At 53.1% G+C, this 14,380-nt stretch overlaps 4 protein-coding genes across 4 annotated transcripts; 2 read left to right on the forward strand and 2 right to left on the reverse strand.

The window, feature by feature from the left end:
* Positions 1-103: 103 nt before the first annotated feature.
* HD553DRAFT_310293 (uncharacterized protein) lies at positions 104-3,856 on the reverse strand. The gene is made up of 10 exons (XM_046179833.1): positions 3,654-3,856; positions 3,456-3,590; positions 3,093-3,386; positions 2,897-3,032; positions 1,551-2,823; positions 1,229-1,490; positions 1,016-1,159; positions 782-955; positions 657-719; positions 104-588 (listed from the first exon to the last, which is right to left on the reverse strand). Exons 1-10 carry the CDS (start codon positions 3,795-3,797, stop codon positions 442-444), a joined length of 2,772 nt encoding a protein of 923 aa, XP_046037176.1. The 5' UTR covers positions 3,798-3,856; the 3' UTR covers positions 104-441.
* Positions 3,857-3,977: 121 nt separating this feature from the next.
* Positions 3,978-6,122, forward strand: HD553DRAFT_310295 (uncharacterized protein). Its single transcript, XM_046179834.1, has 3 exons — positions 3,978-4,321; positions 4,390-4,543; positions 4,619-6,122. The coding sequence occupies exons 1-3, from the start codon at positions 4,106-4,108 to the stop codon at positions 6,034-6,036; spliced, it is 1,788 nt and encodes a 595-aa protein (XP_046037177.1). The 5' UTR covers positions 3,978-4,105; the 3' UTR covers positions 6,037-6,122.
* Positions 6,123-6,241: 119 nt separating this feature from the next.
* On the forward strand, positions 6,242-10,859 carry HD553DRAFT_226327 (uncharacterized protein). Its single transcript, XM_046177274.1, has 14 exons — positions 6,242-6,544; positions 6,627-6,665; positions 6,737-7,096; positions 7,167-7,219; positions 7,287-7,896; positions 7,956-8,093; positions 8,173-8,560; positions 8,625-8,727; positions 8,794-8,833; positions 8,899-9,109; positions 9,168-9,290; positions 9,366-9,653; positions 9,732-10,502; positions 10,570-10,859. Exons 1-14 carry the CDS (start codon positions 6,443-6,445, stop codon positions 10,716-10,718), a joined length of 3,375 nt encoding a protein of 1,124 aa, XP_046037178.1. The 5' UTR covers positions 6,242-6,442; the 3' UTR covers positions 10,719-10,859.
* Positions 10,537-14,291, reverse strand: HD553DRAFT_226324 (phosphatase 2C-like domain-containing protein). Its single transcript, XM_046177273.1, has 11 exons — positions 13,846-14,291; positions 13,653-13,674; positions 13,337-13,417; positions 12,711-12,935; positions 12,572-12,637; positions 12,431-12,504; positions 12,208-12,349; positions 11,996-12,145; positions 11,411-11,934; positions 11,264-11,338; positions 10,537-11,198 (listed from the first exon to the last, which is right to left on the reverse strand). Exons 1-11 carry the CDS (start codon positions 13,846-13,848, stop codon positions 11,001-11,003), a joined length of 1,560 nt encoding a protein of 519 aa, XP_046037179.1. The 5' UTR covers positions 13,849-14,291; the 3' UTR covers positions 10,537-11,000.
* Positions 14,292-14,380: the final 89 nt, after the last annotated feature.

Genomic DNA, 14,380 nt, shown 5'->3' on the forward strand with positions numbered 1-14,380 from the left:
GATCCCAGAGGTGCTAGAGGTGACAGTTCTCGCAGCCAGAAATTACACAAACCTTGCAAAACGCAAGCTCGCAAAGCTCATGACTGCGCCGTATCGTCGCCATCGAAGCTCCATGCCGGAATGTAATGATGACAGGACCTTGCATAAGAAAGCTCATCCGAGCGGCTCAAACAAGCTCGCGAATAAGAAGCGATACTGAACATCCCCCTCTCATGCATGCCTCTTGCGATAGACCCCTCAGGCTGCTGCGACCTTCGTGGATCTCGAAGCACGCACAATGAGAAACTTTCGGATGGACCACCTGAAACCACTTGATCATGATGATTGCTGTATTAATTCCCCTATGCATCGCGCTAGCCAACCTGATCATACATCCGGTTCTTTGTCGTATACGGTATCGTAAAAGTTCGTGAAAAGCTCGCCTGTATCCTGGGAGTTCATTCAAGATCGGTGAATCTTGGCGATGGTGTCACGGCGCAAAGGTGTATCGCTAAACAAGGCCAAGATCAAGTGGATCAATTCGTTCGAAGTAAAGTCGACCAGAGCACCAGACTCGAAGAGGTAGGTGATGTCGGCCAAGCTTGCATCCTGTCGTGCCGTCAAGTTTATATGCCGTTAGCGACATAAGCCTTGAAGCGCACGGCGATGCAACCTACCATGATTTCCGCTACGTAGCAGAACCTCAACCAGTGTGGTACGTATGCAACGATATTGACGCCCTGAATATGCCAACTTCGGTTAGCGCGATTTCCCATCGTACATGACCAGCGTGCCGACCCACATGACCTGAGAATATGTCCTCGACGTGTTTCAGAACCTCGCAAATTTGTTTCAGACGTTCAGATTCGTCCGCTGTAATGTCGGGAATGGCGATGATATCATCGGCTACCCGAGAAACAGCCGTTTCGACAAGCTGCCCAATGCTGTCGAGGCATCTCGCTTCGGTCAGTACCGTCTGTGAAATGCGTTATATCATCAGCTTACAGCACACGGTCAACGCTCATATCTGACTCACCATCCAGACTCGATGCAACATCTCCAGCTTGTGCCGAATCTGCGACATGACTTGCTTCTGTCGTTCGAACGTCTGGTCGAATGAAGAGCCCTCGAATCCTTCGGCCATGGCTACGTCCTCGAGAACCCCTTGTCGTTGAGTTGACTGTACGTTTCACGACGTCAACGGTTGACATCTCGACCCTGAGTCGCACAAGCAGACTTGATAACTTACCATTTGCTTTTCGTAAGCTATATCGCTCAGTTCCCGCAATCGGGCCACGGACTCGGTCGGATTCCAGTTGCAGGTCTGTGCCATCGACTCGACGACGTCGGCTATTTGGCTGCAATCGTTGGAAAACTGCATTGCGAGCGCTGGAACGTGATCGATTTGGGCTGCGTGCGCTTTCGGCATTAAATCCCCGTAAAGGTCCAGGATGTCGGGCGCTACCGACTGTACGGTCTCGGACAGATTTTGGAAGGAGCCGCCAGGAATGCTTTGAACGATGCCGGGATCAGCACGAGCCACTCAGAACGTCGGCTGGAGATCGACTCACTTGACCATCTCAAGGCCTTGCGCAATTTCGATAACATTCAGGATGACCTCGAGCAACGAGTCACAGGCCTTGGATACCTGATATCGTTCCACTATTATCTGCGACTCCGGCTGAGCTACCTTCGAAGCCACAGGCGGCTGTACGACAGGCTCTTCCCATGCTACCGACTCGTTCCATCCTTCCGTGGCGGTTCCAGCTGTTTCCGAAGGTGCTGCGGAGCCCGCATCTGAATAAACCGAATTGGGCATCGAATCTTCTGCTTCCTGGTCATTTAGATGGGTTTTCTGCTTCTTGCCCAATTTCCTGGCCTGCCGGATCGGTTTAGGCGGGGCGATGACCGGTTTGGGTGGCGACGCCTTCAGCGATCCGAGATCGTCCTCGTCAAAGCCCCAACCTGACTCCGCTTCCGTTCCGTCCTCGCTCTTCTCCTCGACTTTGGGCTCTGAAGCGGTCTTGGGTTCTTCCTCGACAGACCAATCATCAAAGCCCCAGCCCGCTTCCGCCTCCGCTTCTGCAGGCCCAATCTCCGCTGCCGCTCCTAGATCTCTGACGGTATTGTCATCCAACACCCTTGGTGTTTCCATAGGCATCGCACCGATCCTCTGCTCCTTCTTGACTTCGACGCTCTCCCATCCTTCCCATCCTCCGGCAATGATCCCTCGAGCGCGTTCCAATATCGTCTCCTTCTGCTTCTGCGCCCAAAACTGACCCGCCTCTTCAGCATAAAATCGGCCGATGGAAGTGAAAGGTTGACCTTGGAACCCTCCACTGAATTTGGTCTCGATTTCGACCGCCTTCGCTATCCGGTTCGCCCAGCCTTTTAAAAGATATCGATTGGCTGGGGATCCCGCTTTCAGCCTGTCTTCTAGCAGGATCCGCATCGACTCTTTAGCCAGTGCATAGCGAAGGTCCTCCATCTGCGCGTTGAGCGAGTCGTCATTCCTGCCTTCTGAGCCCGGTATGGCAAAAGCTCGGCCGAGCAGTTCGAACAGGATTTCCAGATCTTCATACAGGTTGTTGTCCTTCTCGGAATCCTTCAACCCTGTCGGCCTGACTTCGACACTGATCGCACAACCTTCTCCATCCTCTTGGACGACCAGACGCTGTTCCTTCCCGTCCGTGCGGTGTGAGATCAGAGGCCTGAGGATCGTCCTTCCGAATTCCTCTCGAGTGTTCTCCAGAAGCGGTGCGAGTCTTTGATATTCGCACAATGTACGCAGGATAAACTCGAGAGACGTCGTCGGAGGTTGCGTGGGGAGCTTTTTTCCGTTTGCTATTACCACAAGTGATCACGTCAGTCAGCCGATCAGTTGTGACGAGAGACGATGTTGGCTAGATATCCGTACCTGATTGCGATTTCAATCGCACGCTCGAACGTATCCAGCAAGTGGTCTTCTCCGCACTAATGTCGAATTGTACCGCTCGAGCGTATCCTTCCTCCATCTGCCCAACGTATAACGACCTTAGATACCGCGCTCGATCCTAAACCACTTGAATCGAGTTAGGCTTCGGGCACCCTGACAGAAGATGACAACGACTGACCTGTAGCTGTCCAGTAGCTCTCGCATGTTTGAGTACGTTGCTGTTAACCTCCAGGTTGATCCCCTCCCTACCCTTCCCCTTGCCCTGCCCGCTCCCGATGGAACTCCAGAATTCCTGCTCCTTTCCGTTCAAGTCCCCATGACCCGCCCTGATATCATTTTCCAGCTCTTGTAGCTTCTTGACATGTGTTTGTAGCTCCTGAAGAGCTTGTAGGTGGGCGGATGATGATCGTTGTGAGATTAGGTGATGAGCTCGGGATTGGAGTAGTGCGAGAAGAGGTTGGGTCAAGGCGTCCTGTTTGCGTGTCAATTGAAATGGTTAACAACTAAGCGAGTGATGATCATGGAAAAAGGTGACACTTGCGGTGCTTCTGGTAGCTTGTTCTAGGGTTTCCAGGGATGCTTGGGTCTCTTTGAGCTTGTTCTGTATACTGTCGGCAGATCGATACTGCTTCGAGACGGCGGGGAAGTTCTCCGTGAGAATACGATGCAAGCCGTCCTGTGACCGACGATATGGACTGTCAGCTTGAGATCACGAACGTCAGACTAAGGCCGAACTTGCCTGCTCTGCCGTCAGCGAGGCTTTTAATTCCTGTCGAGCTTTCTGTACGACCTCGACACGCTCTTTGGAGTAAGCCGTACCGTCCACCTTGCTGGCGTCTCCAACTAAGCCGTCGAAAGCCCTGTACAGAACTGGGTCGTCCATCCTGACAGCAGCAGATAGGATGTACTCGAGGTCCGACTATAGCGGGCAGGCTGGCTGATAGTGATCTCCAAGAGAGTGACTCCAATCGCTGCTTGCAACCAAGTATGTGCCATGGCAGCAGGTCTATGACGTTTCGGTTCTGAGCCTGACATCTATTCATTTCCTCCTAACTTGGATGATCGACCTCAGGCTTCGAAGTTGTACAGCATATCGTTTTGGCTTATAAGGGCAACCCGGTTCCTATTGTATCTTCTAGAGACAGGGAGCTGGTACCCCACCAGGCCGAACCTCTGGGTATAGCTTTTGCGATGCAGGTCGATCCGTCCCTGCTACCGGATCATGAAGAACCGGACTTGTCCGGCATCGATCCTGCTCTCCTTCGACTTAGTCAGGCGATGACCGTAGCCCAAGAAGTACGGACTCCGAATACAAGTGTAGAGATCTCGTTGGAGCATGAGTATCTCAATGACATCGAGGAACAGGAGGACAGGCCGAAATCGACAGATGACGTCTTGACGGAATTTGTGAGCCGCCGTGACGCCTGCTAGTGCCTCCCGCTAGTTTGCTGAATGAATCACGCTTGCAACTGCAGATGAACACCAATGCAGACTTCAAGAACAAGTATCAAAGAGCGGATCTAGCTAAGAGTACAGTAATGGAGATTCTGTACGAAGAGGCCGACCAAATGAGAGCGTTATTCGGACCCAAGCCCACACCCAAATCGAAATCCGGGTCTTCCAAGCCCAGTAAGTGTATGGGCCGTGCACTACCGAGTATTCTCGTCTAACGTACTGAGGCCTGATCTTTGCATTGCTTTACAGACGCTTTCGTTCACGACCTCGCTATCCTCATCTCCCTCGTTCCAACCCTTCCACCGGACGACGAACGCGATGCACTGTTCGAATCCCTCGTCTCACCCCTGAGTAGCCAGCACGTCAAGCTCGTCGACCTGATAGCCAAGAAAAAGTATAGTAAACGAGCGAGGGTCAAGCGGCAACATCAGAGTTCATTCGTGGTCGGGGTCGAAAGTGGGATATCGAAAGTGAATGATGGGCATGGGGAACCGTCGGAAGTGGGAAGAGGTGAAGAGTCGGGCTTGGCCATGGAGATGAACGTAAACATGGACCAGAACGTAGCTGCGGATGTGGATGTAGGAAAGGCGGGATCGTTCCCTCCACAATCTCCCTTGCTGGACTCGCAAGCGGACCCTACCCTTCCGATTAGCCTAGACGCCCTCGAAGCCGCCGTCCTGGACTATCAAGGCACAATCGATCATCCCTGCTCCTCGTCTGGCAACCCCTCCAATCCCGAGCCCAACCCCAACCCAAACAAACGAGGCCGAGGTCGACCCAAAGGCTCTCTGAACAAGTCACACGTCCCGGCTTGGCAGACCAAGGAGAACCGGCGGATCCGGCAGAAAGAACGGAGAGAGTTGTACCGGCTTCAACAGGCTGAAGACAGCGAGAGGAGGAGGAGAGAGGATCCGTCGTATGTCAGTCCGAAGAGACGGGTGGGAAGACCGAGGAAGGTGAGAGAAGGTTTAGGGATGGGCATGGATATGGATATGGGGATGGGCGTGGCCATGGGGGAGTTGTTAGCTGGCGCAGGGGTTACTGAGGATGGGGTGAGGTTGAGCTTGATGGAGGACCAACAACAGGAACACGCGTCAGGACAGCAGATGCTAGACCCACACATACATGCACATGGGCAGACGTTGCATGATCAGGAACATGGCCATGATCATGGGGTTCATGATCACCAAGAAGAGTCGCATACGCATGAACATGAGGAAGGGGATGTCGGGATGGACTTGGACATGTCGACGGGGATGGGTCTGGATATGGCTGCTATGGGCCTGGACTTTCAATCGGATCCCGCGGAATTCGCACATGCACATCTCTTGCACGACCACCACGATGATCATCAGCATCAGCATCAACACCTCGGGCACGATCAACGATCCGAACACGACCACTTGCACCACGATCACCATGACCTGCATCATCACCATCATCACGACCCACACGATACAAGCGACTCGATGCATACCGACGACCATGGTGTCTTGCAGATGCTAGACATGCCCGCCGGACTGGACGACATGACGGTCGGAGTCGACGAGGAAGAGGAGACGAATTACCTAGCGTATGGCGCCGAGACGTATGCGTACACGTTGGACGCCATCGAAAGAGCTCATGCGGCTGTGAGGGCAGAGGAGGAGAGGAATGGGATGCAGTGATAGTATCTTGTGACTGTTGTATACATACTTGTCGGCGAACGGTTGTTCACGATTCGGCGTTTCAGCCCATAAATAATGTCCATCTGGATCCGTCGGGGTCATGGCTCGCTCGCGTGCTGTGCAACTGATGACGACCGAAGCAGCATCCAGCATGGGATGGGATACTCCCCCCCCCCTATCAACCTGAATGTTACTTTGTGATAATCTCATCAGAAACATCAGTTCAGTTCTACTATCATAGCCTCAGTCTCACAGTTACGTAGTAATCGGGCTCCAATCTATCAGGTCTCGTCCTATCCAGCACCACGCTGAACCCGGCGCTACAGCTACAAGAAACCGCACCATCACTTAACAGCTTACCTTCATCAAAAGTCACCTTGACCGACAACTAGGCCGGACCGCTAGGATGCCGGCTCCCATCCTCCTTCCACCTTCCTTTCAGAATAGTTTCTGGTCTCAAGATGACTTTCGAACCGGAATGGAAGTCTTGTTCGGGAAGCTAGAGCAAGTGAGATCAGCTAGAAGTTGTGATTCTACGGTATGCTTGTGCGGACGAGCTGATCAGGGGACGATGCTATCTAAATTCTCAGGGATGCCTTGAGAATCAGGAGGTCATCACGTTCATCAAGGTCAGTAGGAAAGAGCTGAGATTTGGCTTGCAAATAAAGGTCGCTGAATCGATGTCATTTCACGATCGCAGGCACAAGCGGCCGCCCATCACTCGCTCGCGGAATCCTTGTCCACGTCCCGATCATACCCCACCTTCACTTCTTCCCTCTCGACCGGTCTTTCCGCCTCCCTAGCTCAATCTTTCGCCCACCTTCAAACTTTGTCTCAGCGACAAGCCTCGCAACATGCGTCTATCGCCGATGATCTCGAAAGGAGGGTTCTCGAGGGGTTCATCAGGTGGGCGAACGTGCACGAGATGAGGACGAGGATGGCCAGTCAAGAGGTACTCGGGTATGTACCCAAGCCGTTTGAGGAGAGGGGAAGTGGGAAGAACAAGGGAGAGGGAAGTCTGGTAGGGGATTATGGCAAGTTGGTGTTAGAGGTGGCCAAGGTGAGCAGGATGTCAGGGTAATCTACACCGTTGCAACCAGCTGAAGGTAAGGTGATTCCGGCTTTTATAGCTGCGTCAGACGTACCTGGTCAAGGCCAATCATGCGGACGACCTGGAAGAGGAGTGAGTTCGATTCTCAAGACTCGGTCAGCGCACCCGTTGATGTCTCTCATAATCTGAAACTATTCAGGGCCCGCTTCCACACCACCATTGCTTCGCCCAAGAAGGACACCTTTACCCCAGAACCTCGTCCATCTTCACCCCGACTTCAAGCTCTTGCCAGCCCCCGTTCCTCTCAATTCTCTTCCTCGGCCTCTACGGGCTCTGGACTGAAGAGGACAGGCACCGTTGCAGAGAGGATCAGCGAAAAGCTGAGACTGGCCAGCGTAAGCAGATCTGCTGCGGCCATGGAATCGATGATGATCAAGGAAGAATCGGAACCCCGGCCCGAGTCTAGTAACGGGACCGGGGAGAAGCTCTTACCCGCTCCTCCTATGCACAACGATCCTCCCGCAAGGCCTAAATCGGTGAACGGGATCGTTACCTCTGGCCTGACCTCGACGGATCCGTCAGCCCCGTTACTACTGGCCGGATTGAGCCTGCCTCTCCCTGGGCTTGTCGCTATCCTGACGGACTTTGCACGACACTTGAGTTTGACCCTACCGCCTACTCCGATCGGAGAGAAGGGAAAAGCCAAGGGAGACGAAGGAGAGCTTAGAAGTAGGACGAGGACGACGATATTCGGAACTTTTGACGAATCGTTCTCTGGCGCCGAGCTTGTCGACTGGTTGTTGAGCAAGGTCAGTAGCGTGTATTAGGCCACAAGGACGGTATCGGTGGCTGATGAGAATCGATGCAGCTGGAAGGATTCGCTGGTCAGATGAACCGGGCTGAAGAGGCTGGTTCCGAGCTCCTGCGGTGGGGTCTTATCGGTCGAATCGGTGTTGGAAGAGGTTGGGAGGCAGGTGACGAGACATTTTACGTGCTGAAGGATTCCGTAAGTCTGGCAACAGCAGTGTTCTGCGTCGACCGCCTCTCAACACGGCTGATCGTGTCTGTCACCACTTGACCCGTAGGCTACGGAAGATTCTCCTTTTGCGATTGAAGCGCTTCGAAACCATATCCATGCGCTCACAGCTACTGTTCGTGGTGTCAGCGGTCCTGCTGCCGTCAGTGACAATGCGCCTCCGTCTCCCTCTAAAGGCGCAAGCCCATCTGTGCCAACTCTCGCGACCGCCAGTTCGATGCTCCAGAACTACCTTCCGCAAGCTTTGAAGAATGCTTCTATGAACGGTGAAGCTGGTCACGTCAAGGCGAGGCGGGAGGCAAAAGCCGCTGATGAAGAATACAGGGAAGCTCTCGGCGAGCTGGAAGATATGCGTCTTGGTATCGAGGCCAGGTTGGAGTCGGGAATGGGGCAATGGGAAGGCTGGGAACGTGAAAGGCTCAAGGCGGTCAAGACGGGTGAGCTGCCGAAGCGAAACAGAGACCGACATTGCACCTGACAGCTGTTGATCGTCGGTCGCAGTCCTTTCGCAATACGAGATGGTTGTCGCTCAGATTCCCAAGAGGTTGCATGAAGTCTCGACTGGTGTCAAGGTCGCTGTTGAGGCGTACAAACCGGAAGCAGAGTAGGGCTCTATTGGAAGTCTCACGAGCCGCCATATTCAGTGCTAACTTTATGATCTCGTGGTCAGCCTGCTTGCGCTCATCGAGGGCAGTCGCACTGGAAATTTCGTTAGTTCTCCGCCACCTGATCTCAGGATCTTGAGACAGAAACTGATCTCTGTCTCTCTCGCCAGCGACCCAAAGCACACATCTACGATAGTCTCGATTCCGATGATTATGACGTTACTTTCGGTATCGATCTGCGGAAGTGGGGTGGTCAGCAGGGCTGGAAGGCGATCATGCGGAAAGAAGCGACCGAGGGATCTCCAAGAGAATCGATCCCGCACGTCTTGACTGCTCTCTTACAAGGGCTTGAAGAGAAGTATAACGATGTCTCGGACGAAGGTCAGTCTATTCCCTCGGCGTCCAGTATTCTTACCAGTCTCACGCAATAGCGTTGCAGTTCGCCGGAAATCCTGGTTGTATCTCGTCTCGCTGGGCGAGGTTCATCCATTGAGAGAGTTGATTAACGACCCTCACGTACCGACACAAGAGATGATCAAGGAAGTCAAGAAGTTTAACCCTCGTAAGTCACTGGGCAATTGCCTTTTTCCACAAATGAAGATCTAAGCTGACCCCTTATTTTACGTATCATCGACAGCTGTGATTGCTGCTACCATCAAGCTGTGGCTTCTCGAACTCTCGCCCCCAATACTTGGATACGACTGTTACGAGTCAATGAAGACCTTTTACAAAAAGGGCGACGAACGGAACTCCTCAACCGAGGATGCTCCGCAACCCTTGGTTGACATGCTGGCCAAACTGTCCAGCCCCCAAATTTTGGTTCTTGACGCCATTCTCGCACACTTCAACGCATTGATCACGAACACGAAGACGGAAGAATCTAACGATGCCTATATCACGAAGCTCTCTCTATCTGTTGGTAGACGTAAGTAGGACATACTAGTTTCTGCCCCGTCAATTCAAAATCCAAGCTTACACAACTCATACGTTGACACGCCCTCAGACTTCTTGCGACCTCAGGTAGAGACTGTACACACGCTTCAGGACCATACTCCATCTCGGCTCTTCGGCGAGCTCTTGCGAAAGAGACACCAGCTCTTGCCAAGTCTGGTCGAGCGAGCTCGCAAGACATTGGACAGGCCCATGCCGCAACGCAAGGCTACTCGTCCTGTGGATCAACGTATATCGAGGTCCAAATTAAGCGTTTCAGGAGAAGATGGCAGAGAAATACTGCGAGGTCAAGTTCCGCGAACGCCTTCTAGATCTTCGATACCTTCTGTTCACGGGCGGGAAGGATCGAGCTTGGGCAGCCATGAGGAAGAGGTCCAGACTCCCCAGGATCCCGTGATCACTCAAGAAGCCGGACGAACGATTACAGATCAAGAAGACTTCCAGGCCGCGGCTCTTGCGAGCCCAATAGCCACTTCAATGGTCGATGATCAGAAGTCGAGCTATGCACCAACCGCGGAGCCCGAATCGATGCCCGCCGAGCCCTTCAAACAAGCTACTGCTACTCCTATCGAAGTGCAAGCTACTCCAGCTCAAGAAGTAGCCTCCGAGAGTCAAGCGGCACCTGTCGGCCCAGAGGTGGAAACTGACGCTGCAGACGTTGTCTTGTCGCTCGATGGGGAACGTAACGGGTTCGCCGGAAGCGGTGCTCGGTTGTCCAGGAAGCGACCCGTCAGCAAGGATCTCGACCAGCCTATTCAGGAAGGAGATAGCACTTTGAGACGAACAGGATCTGGCGAGACTAGCAAGGTTCGCGGTCCACGTCGTAAGTAGGAGCCATTCATCACGATCAATTGCTTAAGCACTGATACGATGTTGAACATGCCATTCAGTCGCCACGCGGGGTCCGCGACCAGTGCCGAGCAAGATCGTCGCTGAGCTCAGCTCGCCTACTTCCCCACGACCTTCTTCTCCGAGCATTCGCGATCGCATTGCCAATTTGGAGAACAAGGCGAACAGCGGAGGAGACAGGTTTGTCTAGAAACCTTGAGGCAGATCTAATCATCACGAGAAACCATTCCCTTGTCCAGTCACGTCATACGAAGCGAATAACGAACAGGGCGATGAGCTCGATATCAGGCTGTTATACAATTGTAGAACACATCATGAAGACCGAAACTATGCCGCAAGACAGGCAGACAAATTATTACACGATGCTTGGCTATCAAGTCGACCTTGATGACGAGATTTGAGGCGATGGTGGATCTTTGCAGTGATAGCAGGGGAACGAGAAAATGATTCTGACGGAAGGGAGGAGATGATTCTATGCTTTGAATGGGGAGTCTGAGCTGTCCATCAGACCTTCGACCTTGACGGCGCCACTCGGTTCGTCGCCTTGAGGTTGGGATTTGAGCTGCTCCTGAGGTTGCGACTGCTTGACTTTGTCTTCAGCCGAGGAGGAGGGAGGCGGGGTCTCGCCTTTGCTAGGCTCGTCGTTGTCGTCCATATCAGTATCCGAATCCTACGGCAGGAACAAAGTGTATGAGAGCGGGTCCTTCGAAATAGCACTATCTGCTATCGACCTACCAGTTTATCGGGGGAGGAAGTTTGAGTGGGTCCTCGAGCTCCCGAGGTGAACGCTCGAACGAATTGGGCAACGGCCTGATAGGATCCCCAATTCAGCGAGCCGCCCAGACTACCTCGATGATATCAAGCATATTGGGCTTGACTTACCTCTTGCCGAGACAATGCAGAGTCCTGATTTCGGCCGTTCGCCTCTTGACCGCTTTCCTCCTCGTCAGTGGTTTGCAACTGAATACCTCTGGCGCCCAAAGCCTGTTGCAGGGTGGCTAGACCCCCCATGGCTCCTTGCCGGATCCCACCTCCAACACCGGGAAGGGGGATAGCGTTTGAGTGACCAAAGACGTCGGCAACTCGCTCTGGCGTGTCGTATCCAACTGTATTGGAAAGATGGGAATAAGCCGAGTTACGGGCAATCCGGCCTACTCGCGGTCCGAACTGACCTTTCTCATCGACCCTCTTCTTGACCCATTCCTGCCACTCTTCTAATGTCCTCCCGTTAAGAAGGGCGACGATAACGACGGTCATGTTGTCGCATCCGATACCTCCGAGCTCCGAGTCCGGAGCAAGACATTTTACCATAAGATCCTCGCAGATTTTGGTCAACGCGTCACCGTTGGCGACAGCGCGACGGATAAAGTCTACGACTTGCTGGGAAGAGAGGCAGTCCCAGATACCTATAACATGAAACAGTGAGCGTCGGGCTCTCCCTTGTGAGGCCAATCGTGACAGGCTCACCATCACAGGCCAAAACGAGGAACTCTTCCTCTCCATCCACCTTGTGCGTCAAGATGTCGGGGTCGGCAGTGACAATCTGCTTTTCAGGCTCAAGTCCGTAGTTTTGCTTGAATTCGAAATCACCAAGAGCTCGGGACAAGGCGAGGTTGCCTGCAGAAAGATCATCGATCAGTCTTGTCGCCTCAATAATTGATGGAAAACCCTGGGCTCACCGTTGACACGGCCGAACTCGACGAAACCGCCAGCGGCGGTGATACGTTCGTTCTCAGGGCCATTAGTAGGCTTGTGATCGTGCGACATGGGTTTCCCGTATCCCTTGTCGCTCAGAACTGATCGCGAGTCACCAGAGTTGGCCTGCGGATCAACATTTATGAGATTAGCACACAGCACACGGCGCGAGAACTTGAACCTTGAAGGAAGCGTTCTGCTTACGACGATGATCCGTCCATCGAGAGTAAGCAAAGCCGAGACGGCGGTACAACCCGATGGGTCCTGGAAGAAGCTGGGGTCTGAGAAAGGTGAAGGAGCCAAATCAGTGTATTATTCTCCCGGTTGGTATGACCAAGACCTGCTTACCGGCCCTGAGGTCTTCGTCGGTCTTCAGGTAAAGCGTCTTCAAAGCCTTCTCATAATCGCCGTTCTCTGCGAGTGCAGAAACGATAGATTCAGAACCCCTTTCAGACAACGCATAAAGGCCTCTTCACGCTCTGCTCACTATACGAGTCGAGAGCAGCCAATCGCTCGTGAATGGTAGTACCTGTAAATTTGGCGACGGCCGAACCTCCGTGTCCGTCGAAAACTCCAAAGAAAGCAGGTGCGTCGTCTCCCTCGATGTTGGTCATCGAGCTACCGGCGGGTTGCTCTGGGGCAGAGTTATTCTTGTCTCCCTGCTTTACACCGGGAGGAAGGGACAAATGCAGGGAGTGGGCATCCTCCATGCCTGTTGGAAAAGCAGATGAAGATGGCGATCAGTAACCTGCCGCTGCTAATATACACAAGGTTGCCGGGAAAGTCTGCCGTGAGAGTCTCAATCCAGTCGAGCTTGACATCTCGCTCCGCAGCGTGCTCGGGCGCTCTTTTGGATCCTCTTGACTCCGACTTCTCCCGCATCGTCTGACATGCGTTCGTCTTCAATGTTTCCCTTTCCCGTGCGAGCGAACACTCCTGGGCTCTTGCAAGACCCGCAGAGTGCCCTATCACCCTGTGCTTTTTTCCCGCGCCACCGCCATTGCACTATCTTCCACCATTTGCAAGCTGCACCCCAACCCCCTATATGTGAACCCGATCGCCATCGCCCGGGGTACCGATGTCCTCACTCCCACAAGACGATTCAATACGTACTGATTCTCCATCCTTGCATATCGCTAACGGCTACCGCATACTTGTTGCCCCGGATCGAGAACGACGTGTGCTTCTCGGTTACTGCGTGTTTTCAACAAGAAGTCGATTTGTTGTTATTGTTGTCATTATGTGGGGTCCAAGATAAGAAGAGGGTACGAAGTCGACACCAAGAGTGAATGGTGAAGAGGTGAAAGTGGTGGTCGAACACAGATGAGGGTATTTGACGATGGGTTGGTCGGAAGAGAGATACCAGTCAAGGTGAAAACAATGCTCGTGAGCGGATCGATCGGATCGACTTCGGTATCGAACGACATACCTGGCTCGGAAAGAGTTTGACCCTATAACCGCATAGCACGGCCATTGCAGAGAGGGATGAACAAGTAACCCATATATGTAGACAGGCAGATCGACAGGTCAGCCTCCTTTTGTCCTGAATCGAACCGGTGCAGAGTGGGAACCCGGCAATGTGATTGCAGGTCCCGCAACACCGTATAGATGGCCGAACGTACCATGGTGACAGATGAAGACGGGAGATAGGATCGGTGTAAAGGTGTGGTGGTGGCAGGAAGGTATTAGGGGTCGAAGAGTTTATCCGTATATCGGTCGAGCCTGCTTGTCGTCCGAGTAGGGTGATGCCGCTTAGGGATAGATAGACGAGGAAAAGCCGACAAAGGTCGGAGGAAGACGAGGGTTACGGCGAGCCGAATATGTCGATCAACAGAATATATATGAAGGGGGAAGGATCACAGTGAATACGAGAGAGATGGTGTGATGTTTCGATGACATGTAAAGGGAGGGAGTTGTGAGAGAAAGGAGAAGGCGACAGAAGGGGTTTGAACTTGAACGACCGGTCCTCAGCCTTTGCGTGTGTGAGCCCGCGCGAAACGGCGGGCGAGCGAGCGAAAGGGGAACGAGAGACACGGATCAACGAGGAAAAAAAAACGTCCCGATCGACGAGCAAGCGTGCGTTCGATAATCAGATTTGCATCATGTCACTGTGAACAGTATACAGTTCTGATTTGTGAGTCTTAATATCGTACAGCG

Source organism: Filobasidium floriforme, assembly GCF_021052385.1.
Source record: "Filobasidium floriforme strain CBS 6241 chromosome Unknown HD553scaffold_9, whole genome shotgun sequence".
NCBI classification, from domain to species: Eukaryota; Fungi; Basidiomycota; class Tremellomycetes; order Filobasidiales; family Filobasidiaceae; genus Filobasidium; species Filobasidium floriforme.

What these genes read in the sequence shown, in the direction of transcription:
- HD553DRAFT_226324 (XM_046177273.1), bottom strand. An exon ending in CGAGTTCGGCCGTGTCAACG is followed by an intron (nt 12,146 to 12,207) that starts GTGAGCCCAGGG and finishes ATCTTTCTGCAG; the next exon opens with GCAACCTCGCCTTGTCCCGA. An exon ending in CTTCCTCCCCCGATAAACTG is followed by an intron (nt 11,199 to 11,263) that starts GTAGGTCGATAG and finishes TTCCTGCCGTAG; the next exon opens with GATTCGGATACTGATATGGA.
- HD553DRAFT_310295 (XM_046179834.1), top strand. Translation starts at nt 4,106, where the DNA reads ATGCAGGTCGATCCGTCCCTGCTACCGGATCATGAAGAACCGGACTTG. An exon ending in ATGACGTCTTGACGGAATTT is followed by an intron (nt 4,322 to 4,389) that starts GTGAGCCGCCGT and finishes TTGCAACTGCAG; the next exon opens with ATGAACACCAATGCAGACTT. An exon ending in ATCCGGGTCTTCCAAGCCCA is followed by an intron (nt 4,544 to 4,618) that starts GTAAGTGTATGG and finishes ATTGCTTTACAG; the next exon opens with ACGCTTTCGTTCACGACCTC.
- HD553DRAFT_226327 (XM_046177274.1), top strand. Translation starts at nt 6,443, where the DNA reads ATGCCGGCTCCCATCCTCCTTCCACCTTCCTTTCAGAATAGTTTCTGG. An exon ending in TGGTGTTAGAGGTGGCCAAG is followed by an intron (nt 7,097 to 7,166) that starts GTGAGCAGGATG and finishes CGGCTTTTATAG; the next exon opens with CTGCGTCAGACGTACCTGGT. An exon ending in TAACGATGTCTCGGACGAAG is followed by an intron (nt 9,110 to 9,167) that starts GTCAGTCTATTC and finishes ATAGCGTTGCAG; the next exon opens with TTCGCCGGAAATCCTGGTTG.
- HD553DRAFT_310293 (XM_046179833.1), bottom strand. Translation starts at nt 3,797, where the DNA reads ATGGACGACCCAGTTCTGTACAGGGCTTTCGACGGCTTAGTTGGAGAC. An exon ending in CAAGGCCTTGAGATGGTCAA is followed by an intron (nt 1,491 to 1,550) that starts GTGAGTCGATCT and finishes CATCGTTCAAAG; the next exon opens with CATTCCTGGCGGCTCCTTCC. An exon ending in TAGCTTACGAAAAGCAAATG is followed by an intron (nt 1,160 to 1,228) that starts GTAAGTTATCAA and finishes TGAAACGTACAG; the next exon opens with TCAACTCAACGACAAGGGGT.